An 18,668-nucleotide genomic window follows, 5' to 3' on the forward strand; every position below is an offset into this window, starting at 1 on the left:
TCTTGCATTCACACATTAAGAGCACACCACGTGTTTTTTTTTTTTAGTATGGTAGTAAAAGAAAAAAAAAGAAAAAAACTTTGCATCAGTGGCAGTTTACAGAGGAAGAAGCCAATGTGTGAAAAGCACACGCCTGGACTATGAATACAAGCTTTTTCTGAAACTCTGGAGGATTTTTGTGTAGGTGTGACATGTTCTCATCCAGCTTTTTAAATTTACAAACAGCTTAAAAAAAACGCTCGATGCAGAAGTTTAAATAGCTTACCATACATTGTGCAACCGATTGAATCATGATGGGGCATTACCACTGGGGTGTTTTGCAGTTTGAAATCTTAATTTGTGTCTAAACTTCAGCTTTCTGGTGGATTTCTTAAAACGTTTGTTTGAATGGGTTTCACATAATTCTCTTTCCTCCAGTAATAAAACCATACATGACACTGCCGCTACTTTACATTTAGATAATATCTTTTGGCTCATTAACTTTAACTACCTGTAATGATACACAGTGGGAACAGAAAGCATACAGACCCCTTTAATTAATTTCCCCCCTTTGTTTCATTGCAGCCATTTGCCAAAATCAATAAAGTTCATTTTATTTCTTACAAATGTACACTCAGCACCCCATCTTGACAGAAAAAAAACAAAAATGTAGAACTTTTTGCAAATGTATTAAAAAGAAAAAGTGAACAATCACATCATCATAAGAATCGGACCCTTTGCTCCAGTACTGAGTAGAAGCACCCTTTTGAGCTGGTACAGCCATGAGTCTTCTCGGGAATGATGCAACAAGTTTTTCACACCTGGATTTGGGGATCCTCTGCTATTCTTTCTTGGAGGTCCTCTCCAGTTCTGTCAAGTTGGATGGTGAGCGTTGGTGGACAGGCATTTTCAGGTCTCTCCAGAGATGGTCAATTGGGTTAAGGTCAGGGCTCTGGCTGGACCAATCAAGAATGGCCACAGAGTTGTTCCGAAGCCACTCCTTTCTTATTTTAGCTTTGTGCTGAGGGTCATTGCCTTGTTGGAAGGTGAACCTTCTGCCCAGTCTGAGGTCCTGAGCTCTCTGGAAGAGGTTCATTTCCAGGATAACACTGTACTTGGTCGTATTAATCATTCCTTCATTTGCAACCAGCCATCCTTTCCCTGCAGCTGAAAAACATTCCCCTAGCATGATGCTGCCACCTCCATGTTCCACTGTTGGGATTGTATTGTGCAGGTGATGAGCAGTTCCTGGTTTTCTCCATACATACCGCTTACAATTAACACCAAAAAGTTCAATTTTAGTCTCATCAGACCAGGATAATCTTCTTTCTCATAGTCTGGGAGTCTTTCATGTGTTTTTTGGCAAACTCCATGCAGGCGTTCATATGTGTTGCACTGAGGATAGGCTTCCGTTTGGCCTCTCTAACTGGTGGAGGGCTGCAGTGATAGTTGACTATGTGGAACTTTCTCCCCTCTCCCTCTGCATCTCTGGAGCTCAGTCACAGTGATCTTTGGGTTCTTCTCTATCTCTCTCACTAAGGCTCTTCTCTCACAATTGCTCAGATTGGCTGGACTACCAGATCTAGGAAGAGTTCTGGTCGTCCCAAACTTACTCTATTTAAGGGTTATGGAGGCCACTGTGCCTAAGAACATAAAGTGCTGCAGAAATTCTTTTTCAACCTTGGCCAGCTCTGTGCTTTGCCACAACTTTCTGAGCTCTTTGGGCAGTTCCATCAACCTCATGATTCTTGTTTGCTCTGACATGCACTGTGAGCTGTAAGGTGTTATATAAGCAGGTATGTGCCTTTCCTAATCAAGTCCAATCAGTTTATTTAAACACAGCTGGACTCCAGTGAAGGAGCAGAACCATCTCAAGGAGGACCCGAAGAAATGGACAGCATGTGAGTTAAATATGAGTGTCACAGCAAAGGGTCTGAATACTTATATTTCAGTTTTTCTTTTTAATAAATTTGCAAACATTTCTACATTTGTTTTTTTTTCTGTCAAGATAGGGTGCTGAGTGTACATCTAGAAATAAAATGAACTTGATTTTAGCAAATGTCTGCAATGAAACAGAGGGAAAAATGGAAATGGTTCTGAATACTCTCTGTACCGACTATATGTTAGGGTTGAAAACTTTAATTACAGGTTAATACGAGTTGGTCTTGATGGATTTATTGAGGTGAGCCACATGCTTTATATTACTTTAAACAGTTCTAAAGATTTTCAGATTTTGTCACAACCTCTGCTGGGCAATCATCAAAACCATCCATTATATAACAGTTCACTTCTTTAAAGCTGCTGAAGATAACCTAAATGTGTACATTTAAACATTTTAGCCTCTAGATGTGAAAAGGTAATATGAATGTGCTTCAAAAGATCCAAAATTGTAAAAGCAGTAGGAGCTGGTTTTGTAAAACATGGACTTGAAGGGTGTAACATGTCAAATCGTTTGTTTTTTTCTTGTAAACATGTTGAAACCATTTTCACTTTCCCTATAATACTTGATTTTGCGTTTTATTTAAATCTAATACCATGTGTTTGGGGTTTGTCAAACTAAAATGCATATACAGTGTATACTTTTTGGTTTATGATAAAGAACGGAAAAGTTTGTACTTTGTACTTGGAAGACACGCTAGTTTCTCTGTAATGGGTGGAGTTATAGGATCATGTCCGCATATACAAAGCAGTCAAATTTACATTGAATTTGCTTAACCTGACCTATTTATGTGTATTTGTTTTTTGTGAGCAAGGTTTGCCATTAAATCCAGAGTTCATATAAAATAAAAAAACATTAAAGCTCCAAAGTCATATTACTGTAAAACATGGGCGGTTCTAGACAGGAGCCAAAAGGGTCACTGCCCCTGTAGAACTGGTCCTGGCTGCTGTTATGGCCACTGTACCAAAAACATACAGTGCAAAAATAAAAATATTAATTAGTATTTTTACACAAGTAATTTTTTTTTCTTGGAATAAGTGCATTTTCCCTTGATTTGAGCAAGTAGGTTAGACAATATGTGAAAGACTCCATTAACTTATTTTGAGTGCATAACATTAATCATACTATTTTTAATTGGAAAAATACTTATTCCTTTTGTTAGATTATCATAATTACTATCTTAGTTTAAATGCAAATACACTTATTTTAAAAAATAAAAAAACATTTTGTTTTAATTTCATTCTTTGCAGTGTGATATTAAATACATTTCTTATGATATTCGCAGAGAGAAGAGACTGATTTATCCCTTGGAACAGTTTAATAGTTTGCCTTTACAATTTACTTTAAATTATTCAGAAAAGATAGGGTTAGGGTTAGAAAAGCTTTGCATTTATACTACATGATGCAATCTTGCTCCCCCCCCCCCCTAGATTGGAGGTAGGAAAAACAAACATAAAGCTGGAAAATAAGGCATAAATGAGTTATAAATAACACAAAAAGGAAATATGGTAAAATGGGGGCAGAGAATTTTATAGAAAAGTGGTAAATACAAAAAACCTTAATAATTAAAGAATGAGAAAAAAATCTCTTAGGTCATGTTGAACAAAGCAGACATTAGCAACAAAAAAAAACATTTTATATTTTTGCATTTCTTTACAAATACATAACATTACCACATAATTGTGTCTTAAATGTTATTAAAGCAACATTTCTACTCAAAAACAATTCAAATGTTGATTTTATATTTTTATTGAAGCAAAAATGATCAACCTATAAGTAAAAAAAAAAGTGCATTTTATTTTTGTCCCATTTTATTTTAAATTAAATGTAGAGCCAAACATTTATATATTTGACTAAAGAACATATGAAATCGCCACTACAGCTTGTGTACCAGAATTTCAGTCCAATGAAAGCGTCTTAAGACAAAAAAAAAAAAAAAAAAAAAACAGATGAGAACAACAAGTTTTTATTAGCTAATACTAACTAAAGACGATCCATTTATAAGGTCCTGTCATATCTTTTTAAGAAAACAACCGTTAAGATACTTTTCAGGAACAATAGTTCCTGATTGCAAGTTGTTTTGCCTCAAAGAGGTCTTTGGTTTGGTGTTTTAACAGAAAAATTCATAATGACTTTTTTTCCACATTAAACATTTTAATCATGTTTTAAATTGTCTTATAAAGTTGTTAGACATTTTATCAGAAAGCCTTTCCATTATCATAAGGCCTTGGGTGGGGTCAGTGGATGAGGGCAACATTGATTTTCAGAAATGTCAAATAAAAAAACCCTTAACAATCATAGACAGGTTTCAGGTATTACAGGAGACAATCCCCCCCATTTAACTACAATCCCCCCCTTTAACGACCGACCTTCAGACAGGTTTCAGATATTACAGGCGAACAATGGAACCAAACGACCCACTGATTGCCTTCCATTTGCATGTTTCCAAGCAATACAAGGGTGAATTGAGAACGTTTCCTGGAGAGGTGGCAAAACGTCTTCAAATCTTGGAAACAAGTCCAGTGGATTGTTTTTTAAACTTTTTTATGGAAAAATAAAAAAATAAATAAAAATGAGATCCTAAATTACTCTAAGATACATTTTCAAACTTCTCTTCTTTTATCAAATGAAAAAAAAAGAAAATAGCGCCACCCAGTGAAGAACAAAATATTTAAAAATGCAAAACTCCTAACCAACAAAAATGAGCATCCTTTAGACTTTAGCTACTATACTCCAAAACTAGATAGATCTACCAGGTTTTCAGCATAAAGCTATTTGGGCATTAATATTTCAACAAAGCAGTATTTCCCATCTATCCAGCAGTAATTCTTTAGCATAGATGCACTTAGGAAAATTGAGAATTTAGAAAGCAGCAGTTAGATGTTCACTAATTATGGCCGGCTTGTCAAGTTACATCTGGGATTTTTAAGATTTGCTACATTTTATTTTTTTATGAACCAGAAAGGATCATATTAAACATGCAAGCTCAGATATATTCATTCAGTTATCTGTGATTCAACTGCCTACAAGCAAATGGTTCTTACTCTTACACTTACTATGTAATGTTATTTAGAAAATATATTATTATAGTTCATTCTAGGAATGTGGTTTTGATCAGGAAGAATCTTATTTTACAAATGTAACAACATAGAGGAGAGTGCTTTTAATAAATGTAAAAACGTCTCGCCATAGCCCTCTGCCTATAAACGTACACATTAACTCAGGCAACAATCTTCTCCTTCGCCATCTTTATCTCCTTTGCCACTGTAGTGTTGTTTCTTTTTCTTCTCAATTTTCTTTTTAATTTTTTCATTAAAATCAGTGGTTCCAGTGGGGTGAAATAAGCACTTCCCGTTGCCATGGTGACTCGTCAGATCATTGCTCCACTGATAATGGCTTTTCATTCTTGTTACGCACGTGCTTAACTCTGAGTGGCTCTACTTAGAGTTTATTGAATTAATTCATAGCAGCTGTTGTGAAAACAAACAGAGTTCCTGACTTTAGGCTAGATCAATTTAGAAATGTTGATTTGAATCAGAGTTTGTTAAACCTGCTTCATGAAACAGACCCCTAGATAGCATCTCTAGGTATTTTTCTTTGGTGGAGCAGCTGCTATTGCTGTTTAAAACAGGCTGCTCCTCTCTGTGGTTTACCTATGATATGTGATATGAAACTAGTAAAAATACAACTGATAAAACATAAATAGAGGAATTGCTTTCATGATTTGGAGATGGATTTAAGGCATAGAGAAAGCTATTGCAGAGGCCTCACATCTGCCTGCTTTAAATATAACAAAGGCATTAACATGATACGGTTTGTTCACTGTCCTAAATCAGTCGTTAGATAATCTAACCACTTTGAATTCCATCAGCAGCACTGCTAACACTACCATGTTGTTGCAGTGGGTTTTAAGTTTAATAGACTCACATTATTTTTTAATAACAAATCTCTTTTCAATGTGATCAGACTGCTCAATTTTTTCTTTTTCTGTACATAAAACTCCTCTGTAAATGAGAGAAAAAAAATATCATGAAAGTAAAATAAAACTAATATACATGTGGAGTGTGTTTGGATTTTTATTGTTTTTAAGACATTGTACAGACCAGAGCTTTATGCAGGTCAGCTTGAACAGTTCTACATGTCTGGATGGATCATCTGGATGGGAATTGGATTTAAGGTGCACGGTAGTAAGAGATTATATTTGTTGTGAATGGGCGCTGTACAAACTGAAGGAAAATTCCTCAGAAAAAGGCTAAAGATCGGATCAAAGCTATTTAAAAAGAATGCTCTACGCTGTAGAAAAGACCTTGGCTTGTTTGGAAAATGTATAAAAACTACTTGCAAACTAACAGAAAATTATAAACAGCTTTTTCTTAACAAGTTCCTCAGTACTCCATAACAAAAGGTTTATGTTATCATTTAATGTTTCTTACCATGTCTAATTCTCAAATAGAGTTTCAAAAATCAAACTTTAAAACTTCCATAACATCTTTAAGTTGAACTGCCCTTCTGGAGTTTATAGTAAACGTGTTGTCCCAGCTCTTTCTCAAAATATGTTTTCATCTGCAACAGAACACAGAGACACAGCTCAATATTTTGCCCAGCAGACCTAAACATAACTTAAAACATAAGTTAAAACATAACTGGGTAAAACCTAAGTTACAATTACCCAGACTAAGTGTTGTCTGACTTACATCGTCAAATACTTTATCCCTGGTTTCGCCTTTGTCACAATGCAGAGTTGCTTCTGAGGAACAGAGCATTGACAGATCGATTTCCACTGGATCCTCAACTGTTGGAAGGACAAACAGATGATGAGGAAACTAAACACCTAAACAGACTCTCATTCATGGGACAAATTGGCATTTACAGAGACATAAATCCAGGCAATGGGTAAGTGTGAGAATGGGATGCTTTTAGTTTTACTTTGTCACGAGGTTCGGAAATATGAGCATTTAGTCAAACAACCCTTTTAAGGTCACGCAGCATGTCTGACCTTTGATGTTCCATTGTAAAAGGTTAGAGACCGTTCCTTCCTTATTCAGCAGGATGACATACCATTTCACAAAGCAAGGTACATAGAAATATGAAGGTGTGAGTTTTGAGTGGAAGTACTGAGCATCATTATCATCCCCCATTAGTGTCTGACCACACAAATGGACAAAATATCTTAATGGTATAGTCAATAATTGTCAATATTGTCAATTATTCTGGTGATATGTTTACATAAGGCCGTCCAACGTAGTCGTCCCCATTTTCACTTACTGGTGGTGAGTCTGACATAGTAGAAAAATGGCTAATCTTCTTTTGGAAAGTAAGCTTGTACGAGCGATACAAACAGCAACTTGTGCTTGCACATGCTCTCACGTGTTAAAGAGGCGTTCCCTCTCAGGAGCGGGTACAGCTTTGTACATGCACATTCTTTTTAAAAGTGGAGAGGGAGGGTTTTTTCAAAAATTTGCGAAAATTCTCCACTATACCTTTAAATCATAGAAACTATGTGATAGTTGCACGGAATCTGCAGATAATATATAGATTAAATCCTGGATATGATGGAAATGGGAGAAAATAAAACAGATATAAAACACAGCAAATATCCATCCATCATTTTCTGTCATGTTGTTATACAGTATAAAATCTTAAAAATTGGATTTTGTGGTTTTAACGTGAGAAATCTGCGAGTTTTCTTTGAGGCCCATGCGGCTATAATGATTCTCACCCGTGGTCCCGCTGCACTTCGCCGGTTGACTGGTCGTGTTGTCGCTCAGGGTGAACACCTGAAAGTTGTAGGTGCTTCCTGACTTCAAGCCCGTAAACTTGCAGTGGGTTTCATTGACTGTTTTATTATTGTCTGTGTTCCAGAAATCCGACTTGATGTTGCAGATATATTCACGTGCTGATGAGTTTTTTGGGGCAGTCCATGTAAAGTTGAGGCAGTCTTTTGTACTGTTGAGGACCTTGGCGTCAGTAGGAGGAGATGGGGCTGAAAAGAGAAAGAGACACTTAGGAAAGTTTTTTTTTTTTTTTTTACAAGAAACCTTTAAAAGTAAAGTAATAATCATCTGATATCAGCATATTAATTACGCATGTCTTTATGATCTAATAAAGTAAACTCACAGGTAAAAATGAAATTTGTCGTCTTTGGACTTCGCAGATTGTTAGTGACGGCATAGACGTCCACGGTATATCTGGTAGCAGTTTTCAGATCTTTAAATGTCACATTATATGCTGTTATGTTTTTTTCTTGGTCTAGGTGTCCACTGTGTGAAAGCACGGCTGTGAAGTTTGAAACTTCTCCATGTTTAGAATCAAAGCTCCAATTGGCTGAAACCCATTCAGGACCTGCTGCTAAGGTCAGATTTGAGACGGGTCCTGGAGCTGTTTGAGTCAGAAAGAATGGTTAATGTCAACAAATTAACCATAAAACAGATTAAATAAACAACTGAAGAATTAGAAAAGATGTACCAGTGTATGTTGTAAAATGTACAGTGGCTCCGTTCAATTTACAAATGCTGATGGCCGTCACATTGAAGTTAATCTGTTTTCCATTTGGCAGGCCCTTCACCTCAACTTCAAAAGGTTTGGCAAGGAGATCCTTCGGATAAGTCACATTAGCCTGCAGGTCCAACCTGTTATAATACAAACACACTTGCATTACAGAGAGAAAAGGGCTGTGTCCAAATGTCCGCCCTAATCACTATGTAGGGCACATTATGGGGGTTACGCCATTTTAGATGAGTGTCTGAATGTCTAGTGGATGAAAAAGTAGTGGACTCGAAATTTCCCAAAATGCACCTTGAAAAGTAGTGATCATCCATGGTTACTAGACAAGTAGATATATCCTGAAATGCTTTGCAAGGAGAGCTCTTCTTGCAAAGCATTATGGGATTTGCTGCAACAGCGGCCTGTGATACTACACGACAGCGGTGACTAATAACAAAGATGGCGGAGGCACCCTGCAGGGAGGTGGTCTCACATGACAGACAGGGAGCAAAAAGTAGGAGTATCACCTGTCTGCATGGACTGAGTTCGCTATAAAGTCCGCTATATAGTCCTTGCTCTGTATAGTGATTAAAAAACCAAGTTGACCTGAGTGTTAAGGGTGAAATAATGATAAGAAAACCTAACATTTAGTGCTTTCCTTGACATTAACCCCTTCATACATACAAATTTCTATCCATGGCTTTCACTTCGAATCCTGTGTAATTTCCCTCTGGCGGCTCCCACTTGAGCTTGAGGTGTGTGTCACTGTTATCAAACGCTTCCAGCTTGGACACCTTGCTGGGACCTGAGAGAGGGGGGGGGAGTCAGAGAGGAGGGAGAGTGGACAGGTGGTTATAAAACAGACAAAGCCTCTCTGTGAGGTTAGTGAATATTATCCCAAATAAGAGCAGGCAGCTGTCATGGTTCAGGTAAACTGAGGCTAGAATTTGCCTTTGCTGATTTGAATGTCAGATAAAGCCTAAATAGGCAAGGACTTGGGTTTATATTTCATATTTCCTCTACTGGCCCTCTGGTAAGTTCAAAGCAACCAAAACTTTCATGTTGAAGTACTCAGGGGGCCAAAGCTGTTTTTAGTTTCTACATTTTTTTTTTAACTCAAAAATGTAGTTGTGCAGTATTTTAATGAAAAGAACAAAGTAGTCCAATTTCTGTCAGAGAAGAAGAAAGATCTATACATAATTGTAGATTTTAGAGATAAATCTTTGCATGTAAAAAAAAGCAACAAAAAAAAAAAGCTAATGAAGTCCTTTTTTTCCTTTGTCTCTTTGAGTGTCTTCATTGACAGGGACAAAGCTCACTACTTGTTTTGCAAACTTAACAAATATTGTTCTTTCATTAAAAATTTATATATATATTTTTGTATTTGCTTTTAAAGGCCATAGACAATGATGTCTGACTGGATTAATGCATTTCTTGTATTTAAACGCTAATTTAGAACCATTGTTCTCCTGCTCTTTTTTTCCTCCATGTGCAATGTTTTGTTATTGTTGTGTTTAAGGATTGTGACAATGAAACGTAAAATAACATTTCTATAAAAATTAATGAAATAAAATGCAATGTCTTTAATAAGACTATAAGCCATATAATGTTTTACACTCTACATGAGAAAGTTTAATCTGTTTGTGTCTTTTTTCTTAAGTTAAAGGTATAGTGGAGGATATTCCTTTTCCGGGTGGATCATCAAAATAAGTGTTCCTCCTAATTATCACTCATTCTGTTGAAATGTTTACCTAAAGCCATCCTAGGTGCTCGTCCCCATTTTCACTTAACAGTGGTGAGACAAATGACCCCTGAGCCAGAACTTTGGACATCCCTGCTTTAAACAGATGGACACACAGCTCAGCAGCAGACGGTTTAAATGAAAAGTGATGTAAACTTACTGGTACATTCTGATATAGTTGCGATATCGCTCCACCTGGTCCTGTCTTCCACCCCGGTGGTGACAAAGAAAGTGTAATTGTTTCCCTGTGTCAGACCATCAAACACCAAACTTTCTGCCGTTATGTTGTCCTTAACGATTGACTCAGTGTCTACATAGTTTGAATGAGCTGTAACTTTAAAGAAGCCGTAGTTCCCTTCAGGCTTCTTCCAAATCAGAGTGACAGTTGTTTCTGTATAATTGGTCACAGTGAGGTTCTCCACCTTCCCAGGGACTATGAGGAGGAAACAAACCCACAGTTAGGCTTTTCAGGTTGGTATTACTTATTAAGTCATATCAAGGCTACGTTAGCTGTACTTCAAGCAGTGTTATGCTTTTTGTAAAGCCTAAAAGTTCTCATTTAACCAGTGCAGCAGAAATTTGTTAAACTTTAGTTTTTTAAAAAAGCAGAGGAATATTTCTGGGGTAGCAGAAAGCAAAAGTGAGAGCGCAAAGCAAAATAGATCAGAGTCTGTGGCAGCTTTCACCACTCTGACACATGTTCATGAAACAAAATAATATTTAATCTGCTTTTTAAATCTACAGGCAGCTCCTGCTCTATAAAGACCTGACAGTGAATAGTACATTTTAAGAAATGCATATCATTATTTCAAACAACCACAACTTTCAGGTGTAAAAAGAGAACAAAAGGATTTAATTTATATCGTTTTAAATTATGCAAAGGCAAAAAAAACAATCAACTAGCACCTATTTAAAAAAATGAAGTAAATACAGCGTGTACGGAAAGTATTTAGACCCCTGTAAATTTTTCAACTCTGTTTCAATGCAACCATTTGCTAAGTTAAACTTATTTCTCATTAATGATGTTTCAGTTTTTCTGTAGTAAATTTGCTCAAATTTTTGCATTTCTCTTTTTTTTTATGTCAAGATGGGGTGCTGAAAGTACATTAATGAGAAATACGATCAACTTTATTGATTTTAGCAAATGGATTCAATGAAACAAATAGTGAAACATTTAAAGGTTTTTAAATACTTTCTGTACCCACTGTATGTAGTTGGATAAGAAATGGTAAAAATCTACATCTAGGGGATTTATAAACTACAGTAAGACATGTTTATATTTCCAATGAATGTGTATTAAAAAGGCATGCAACAAGATAAACACTTTTTAGCTTAACGCTTTTAATTTTTCACACCTTACCTTTGTAATTTATGAACATACGTCATAAAAACTTCATTTAATTCAAATGTAAGGTTAAAAAGTTTGGTCAGCAGATGCATCGCCTGCTTTAATGAGCTACTTACTGGTGTAGAAAGTGCCGTTCTGTGGGTTGAGGTCCCTGCCACACTTCACAGGAAACACTTGGATGTCATAGCCTGTGCCTGCAATGAGACCCTCAAGGTCATAGCTCAAATTCTTGAGGGTTTTGGTAATATTCGTGTCCCCTTTAGCAGAGAGCACCACTAAGCGATAGCTGCTGATGTCACCAGGCCCCTTTTCCCACATCAGAGCTGCAGAGGAGGCTGTGATATTGGATATGGTGACACTCCCCATGAAGCGGTCTGAAAGGAAAAGAAAAAACACAGGGTCAACATGGTTTGTACTAAAACTGAAATCTCGATTACAATGCAAGTTGTATTTGACAATAAAGATAAATTGATAACAAGGGACACCCACTTGCCCTAATATATTGAGATAAATAACAAAAGTGCTTCTATAAGAAATCCATTAAAAGAACTCAGAAAGCGAAAGAAAGATGTTTTTTTTTTTTTGTTACAGCATAAACTTAGAGGCATTAATGCTGAAACACTTTCATTTTTTACTTTTTTACTAAGTTTTCAATTGGCTTTTAACCTTTTTTCCAACTTAATTTACGGTAGGTAATATATCATTCAAGGGTTCATGTAATTGGTCAAATTAACATGTACAGCCACGCAGCAGTATCTTTGCGGGATGACTGGATATACCAGTTGAACATTTTACTCTTTAAAGAACTAGGTATCTTATTTAAATTAATTATTTTGGTACCACAATCCCTGCTTTGATGCATACTTCAGAACACTTAATTTCTTTCAAAGTCTAATTCTCATTAGAAAAAACGTGTCAAGAAAATCTTTAAAGGATTTATTGGCTTTATTTGCAAGTTTATAATTTTCAGATTTCTGCCATGAGTCCTAAAGTTTTATTCTGCTAACGTGATTATTTTGTGAGCATCAAGCTGCAAAGGCTAGAAGCTGCTTTTTATCTCAGCCTTACCTTCATAACAAATGGAAGGTAGCTTTTCCGAGCATTCCTTTTCAACCCAAGGCCCAAATCTGAGTATGACCACACAGGAGTTTTCAATGTAGTTTTTATTATTCTCTGGAATGATGGGCGGCCACATAGGAGCTCTTTCGCATGTTGAAATGACAGGCGGCTGCGGTGTGGCCGACCAGAGTGAGTGCGAGCTCGTGGTGTTTCTAGGGTCACTGGTGCCCGCATCGCTGTTCACTTCAGTGTTGCTTGCACTGGTGCCCGCATCGCTGTTCACTTCAGTGTTGCTTGCACTGGTGCCCTCATCGCTGGTCACTTCAGTGTTGCTTGTTACCATTGAGGCTGTGTTTGAACCTGTGTAGATGGAAAATCTAGCTGGTGGGCTGGTGGTTGTACTGTTGAGAACCGGGCAGGTGCAAGAGCAGCTGCAGCAGTCAATCTTTGGCAGAGGGGATTTAAACACCGGCCAGCCGGGGTACCAGTTCTGGAAGAAAAGTGGATCCCCGTTGGCCCACCCTGTCCAGGGCGTATCGTTGTTACTGGTTCCTTTGTAGTTTATATACTTGCGAAGGCCAATCCAGTGGTCGGAGTTGGCCATTTTGGAGACGATGTGGGTGTTTTCTGGAGTCAGAGTCACCATCTCCTTATAGCAGACCTAAGCAGACATGACAGAACAATCAATTTATGTAACTATGTTCTAAAATGCCAATCATGAAGGCTAGGATCTGAATATAAGGAAAGATTGAGATTTTCCAGTCCGAGAACCTGAGCTAAATCGACTGCATGGTGATAACTACACAAAATCCCCAACGCCAAGCTTAAGCTTCTGAAAGGTTCTGTTAGTTTATGTTTACAAAGTCAGATCTCTACCAGGATACCAACCTGTTCAAATGAACTTTACTCATTCTGGTCAGAATTAGGCCAGAGGCTTTTTGATCAAAACAAAAAAAAATACAGCAACTTGCTGAGCTCGACTTCGTTAACATCAGTGGTTCAGCATGTGTATATTTGAATCTGCAATTATAAATGCATCAAAAAATCAATAATTGCTTTAATCTTTTGAATCAAAATCTCGTTTAGAAAAAAATATAGAGGTTCTTATATAGTTGTTTCGGTTGTTAGGATAATTATCATTGAAGATGTGCGAGTTTATTAGACCTTGGTATTGGCTGTCTGTTGTGTGTCAGAACTGATGTTTTAATCTAATAAGGACAGTTCCTCTGTCTGGATATAGTTATAATCTTCATTCTGTACGTGGCAAAGATTTGGAAATGGAATGAGAGCGGTGTCCTTCAGCTAAGAACAAAGTGTAATATTTTGATAAGGCTGGAGCCATGGATGTCTAATCATCTGCTAATGATGTAAAATAAGATGATGTGGCAGACTGGAGGTGTAAAAAATGCTTTTTTAACTGTAAATCGGGAGCACTTCCATTGAGGTGAGCCCAGAGCGGAACAGCTGCCTTCTATAACTCTAAACAATTTCTCTGATCTGAGTAAGATTACAATTTCTATCAGAATCTGTTGTTATGTCTCTTGGTTATTTAATACATGTTAATTATGAAATCCTACTCAAAGAGTTCTTTAAAAAGAACCGGAGAGATTGAGTGTCATGGGGCATACACAGAGCCCATCAATAACACTGTTGTTTTGTTTTTTTAGCTGGGCTGAAAAGCCTGAATTCTCTTTGACCAGGTCTTAATCCAAATGGTTTATGCAAATAGTTTGTTCTTTTTTGTAATGTGTGTGAGATATAGCAGGCCAGCATAATCCTTTTTACGTAATAACAGTTTTATACTATGAAATTTTCAAGCGTTAACAATTAATGTTAGCTAGAAATACTGGCTTCATAATTTATAGACAGTCAACATATTCCATTGTGTAAATGGAACCTTCTCTTGTCACTGTAAAGCATGTAGTGGATGAACAGAGGTTTTAACTTTTAAGCCTCCCTTGTCACAAGTTTCCGTCACTCGTGAATGGGAAAGGTTTGGTCAGGTCCTGACATCAGCAATAAAACTTTCTATTGGTAGTTTCCCACAGACTTAAATGCTTCCAATTGAAATGACTGATTTTGTCTTCTTATTAGAAATGATTCCTTTCTTGCCTTTTTAAATACCCTTTCTGGCTGAGTAACATCCCTTAACCTGCAAAGCTAACATTCCTCTTTAGTTTTTAGTTTTAGGGGTTGACTTTAACCCACCCATTCCTTTCTTAAAGAATACTGCTTCCTTCAGAAACACTAGAGGACAGATTTTATTATTGTTGGGACAAACTAGTGATGCTCCTTTAAGTTATGAAACTTAATTTAGGTTAAAAGAAAGTAACGATATGAAAAAAAAATATATATATGAACAAAAATAATATAATGGCAGCAGGTTGCACGCAAATCCCATAAAATCCAAGAAATTAAAAAAGCAACAATGACTAACCAGTAAATGATGTCACACTTGAGAGGAAGGAAATTAACAAAAGGTTAAATATCAGTAATCTATTACGGACTCACCAAGTGGCCTCATCTTATGCTGACATAATAAAATTTAAAACCAATGCAGACCCATTTTCTGTTGGTTGGACAGCTTTTTATATTAGTAATCCCAGTATTTCAGACTTTGTGATGCCAAGAACTTTGGAAGAGAAACACAGAAATGCCCACAGAATCACAAAACCTCCACTATGCTCGGTACAGGCCATAAGGTTTCATCTTTAGTTTTTACATAAAACACAGTAAATGACTGACCATTTTTCCTTACTGTAAACGGTTTTTTCTTTCCTTCTCAAAGATTAACCTGACAATCAAGTGAAAAACAAGTCAACACTTCTGTGGTTTTATTCTTTGGGAAACAAGACTAAGGTAGCAATAAAACCCTCACCTCCAGATCAAGTTTATTATTTGCAATTTGTGGACTTTAACCAGCTTTACTCCAGGAAGATTTTTAAAAGTCCAAGATATTTTTTAATGACAGTTAGATCATCTACTAATTCTACATGCGACTAGTCAGCAGTTAAGACATACACTACCTAAAAACTTGAATTTTAGAATTTCATCAGATTGACCTTCTCCACAAATATATTTGATAAAAGGATGTCTGTGTATCTTGCCGTTACCAAACAAAACTGTTATATAAACAATTAAATTTTGCCTTCATCAAACCATACTAGACTTAATAGACTTAAAAAGTGTTGCGACAGATGAACCTAGAAAGCTTGATGAAATGATAAACCAGGCAGGTTGGGTTCCACATTACTTCCTGACTTAATGCCAGGTATTATTTGGCTTCTAACTCAAGCCTTCCTAAAAATTAGCTATCGCTGCCCCTCGTTTATGGAATAGCCTCCCGCCGCACATTAGGGAGGCTCCTTCCCTGCTGAATTTTAAAACACGGTTTGAGACATTTTTATTCACTGGCTTTTAACACTTACAGGACTTCGTTGTTATGACGTTTATTTAGTTTTGTTATTATTGCCTTATTTTATATTTTAGTGCTAAAAATGTAAATGAGATGTTTAATTTAACCAACTAGTTCAGTGAAGTAAAGGCGTGCAATTAAAGGGTCTGCTAGAAATATCCTGTCCAGGGGTGATGCTGAGAAACTAGTCCATGCATTTGTTGCTTCAAGGTAGGACTATTATAATTTTTACTATTAGGAAGTCCACAAACTGTAGTTAAAAGTCTTCAGCTGATCCAAAATGCTGCAGCCAGAGTTCTGATTATAATTAAAAAGAGAGATCCTATCTCTCCTATCCTGGCTTCTCTTCATTGGCGTCCTGTTAAACCCAGAATCGAATTTAAAATCCTCCTTCTCACATATGAAGCATTAACCCTTTAAAGTCAGATCCAAGAATAAAACAAAACAGAAAGTTATTTTTTTTTTGGTTTGAAGTCCTTATTTGGCCTTTTAACAAAATATGTAAAAAGAAAAATCAGAAATACATTTTTGATATTAATAATTTATTACTACGTGATAAGTCAAGATTATTTTTTGTGTAGTCGTCTGCCCTCTGTTATCAGGTATATCTGATTGTGTACAATAGGATTTTGAGCAAAGTTTTTACCATTAAATTATGCAAAAGGTGTCAGACGCAAAACATTTCAGTAACCGTATGTATCAAATATGATACATTTGGCATTACAGCCTTAAATGGCCAAGCGCCGTCTTATATCACAGATATGATTGTTCCTTATGTTCCTAAAAGAGCACTTCGCTCTCAATCTGCAGGTTCCTAGAATTTCTAAAAATAGAATGGGAGGCAGATCTATTAGTTAACAGGCTTCTCTCCTGTGGAACCAACTACCAGTTTTAGTCCGTGAGGCAGACACCCTGTCTACTTTTAAGACTAGGCTTAAAACTTTCCTTTTTGATAAAGCTTATAGTTAGAGTGGCTCAGGTTATCCTGAACTTTCTCTATAGTTATTCTGCTAAAGGGTTAGAGTTCTGGAGGACATAGGGACCCCTTTTTCATCATTCTATCTCTCTTCTCTCCTTCTGCAGAATCTGTTAGTTCAGTCTCTAATGTTATGCTCTCTCTGCTTTTTTCTCATAATAACTTTGCCTTGTCTGTTCCTGTTTGGCTGTGACACAATCCTGGAGAGAACAACTCTGCTTATAGATGTTGGAGATCAGCCTGTCTGGCCCGGAGCTCATCTGCCTGGCTGTGTGTTTCCTGGATGGGGCCGCCTTTTACAGTTGCCTTTTCTATCTCTGCTTCTGTCTCCTTCAACCCCAGTCGGCCTCGGCAGATGGTCGCTCACACTGAGCCTGGTTCTGCTGGAGGTTTCTTCCTGTTAAAAGGGAGTTTTTCCTCTCCACTGTCGCTACAAGCATGCTTAGAGTGAGGGATTATCTTTGAGTCAATGAGTCGATGCGATCAGCTGGTTATCCTTAGATAGAAAACTGAAAATTTGACTGTATGATCTGGTGAGCTGTAAAGTGCCTTGAGATAACGTGTTGTGAATTGGCGCTATATAATAAACTGAATTGCTTTCAGTCTCGAAATTAAGAAAAGATACCAATGGAAACATATTTATATGGTCAGTAGTAGTACATTTCTGCAGTGCAATAACCAAAGTCGACTACTGTGCAGTCTTCCCTTAGCTCTCCACTGTGTAGATATTTTTATATCTAAGGGAAACATTCTCGGTCATTAAAACCTCTTTTCTTCATGCCTTTTTGCACTATATACTATTTCTATATTGTCTGTTGTATTTTAACTTTAATGGCATCTTGCTTTAACTCTTTGTACTCTATATAAGCTACTGGAACCAGAATTTCCATGAAGGAGTAATCCCAAGGGATAAATAAAGTTGAGTCTAAGTGTAACAGACCTCTGGTTTCCTTTTGGATGCAGCATGCAATCCTACAGAACAGACTGGTGGGTAACATCATATGGTGCTGGAATTAACACAACCTCCTAAAAGCCAGACTGATAATCGTTCTCACTGATGGCGTCCAACTGAATAAAGTCGGACACCAACAAACTTAATCATAAGGTCCTTTTGTACCTGGCAGTGGTTCCTGGCCTGCTCCCAGGTGGTGTTGTGGGAAATGGTGAAGTACTGTCTTTCTGCAGCCGTGTACACCAAAAAACCTGAGAAAGAACAGGGAGATAGAAGCCCATTTGTTTTAAACCACATCAATCTCTTTCCGCTTTTCTTTAATAGCATTAATATATAGATTTAAGTTTCTGTTTCACTAGCTGAAAATGCTTATAAATATGCAGATTACTAACACTACCATAAAAAACGATCAAAGAATGATACTCACCCAAACAAATTGAGATACACAGCTTATGCGTGACTGATAGGCATCCCATGGTGGGGTCCCGTTTGTGGAAAGGCTGTCAAATTGTCCCTACTAAAAAGGCCCTTAAGAGCATTAACTTAAACAAAGCAGTGAAATGAAGAGAAGCTAAACTTCGACAGATTGTCTCTCTACCAAACCTGGGCTTAAATGTTTCACCTCGCTCAGAACAGAAATTATTTGTCCCAAAATGCTCCAGCAACATCTCCGCCCATAGGTAATAAATATGACACTCATCACAAGGCTCTATTCAATCCAAAATACCTTTGGACGTGGCTACTTTGCATTTATATTCTAAACATGCAAATCAATG

At 36.9% G+C, this 18,668-nt stretch overlaps 1 protein-coding gene across 1 annotated transcript; it reads right to left on the reverse strand.

The window, feature by feature from the left end:
- Positions 1-5,410: 5,410 nt before the first annotated feature.
- On the reverse strand, positions 5,411-18,524 carry LOC119783402 (receptor-type tyrosine-protein phosphatase eta). Its single transcript, XM_038284905.1, has 11 exons — positions 18,320-18,524; positions 18,058-18,143; positions 12,559-13,210; positions 11,607-11,864; positions 10,303-10,575; positions 9,086-9,206; positions 8,384-8,547; positions 8,036-8,296; positions 7,638-7,901; positions 6,613-6,710; positions 5,411-6,481 (listed from the first exon to the last, which is right to left on the reverse strand). The coding sequence occupies exons 1-11, from the start codon at positions 18,366-18,368 to the stop codon at positions 6,410-6,412; spliced, it is 2,298 nt and encodes a 765-aa protein (XP_038140833.1). The 5' UTR covers positions 18,369-18,524; the 3' UTR covers positions 5,411-6,409.
- Between the last annotated feature and the right edge of the window lie 144 nt (positions 18,525-18,668).

The sequence above is a fragment of the Cyprinodon tularosa genome, unplaced genomic scaffold, assembly GCF_016077235.1.
Source record: "Cyprinodon tularosa strain WSP-4 unplaced genomic scaffold, ASM1607723v1 ctg204, whole genome shotgun sequence".
Taxonomy (NCBI): Eukaryota; Metazoa; Chordata; class Actinopteri; order Cyprinodontiformes; family Cyprinodontidae; genus Cyprinodon; species Cyprinodon tularosa.

What these genes read in the sequence shown, in the direction of transcription:
- LOC119783402 (XM_038284905.1), bottom strand. Translation starts at nt 18,368, where the DNA reads ATGGGATGCCTATCAGTCACGCATAAGCTGTGTATCTCAATTTGTTTG. An exon ending in AGGCCAGGAACCACTGCCAG is followed by an intron (nt 13,211 to 18,057) that starts GTACAAAAGGAC and finishes ATGTCTGCTTAG; the next exon opens with GTCTGCTATAAGGAGATGGT. An exon ending in AAAGCCATGGATAGAAATTT is followed by an intron (nt 8,548 to 9,085) that starts GTATGTATGAAG and finishes GTATTATAACAG; the next exon opens with GTTGGACCTGCAGGCTAATG.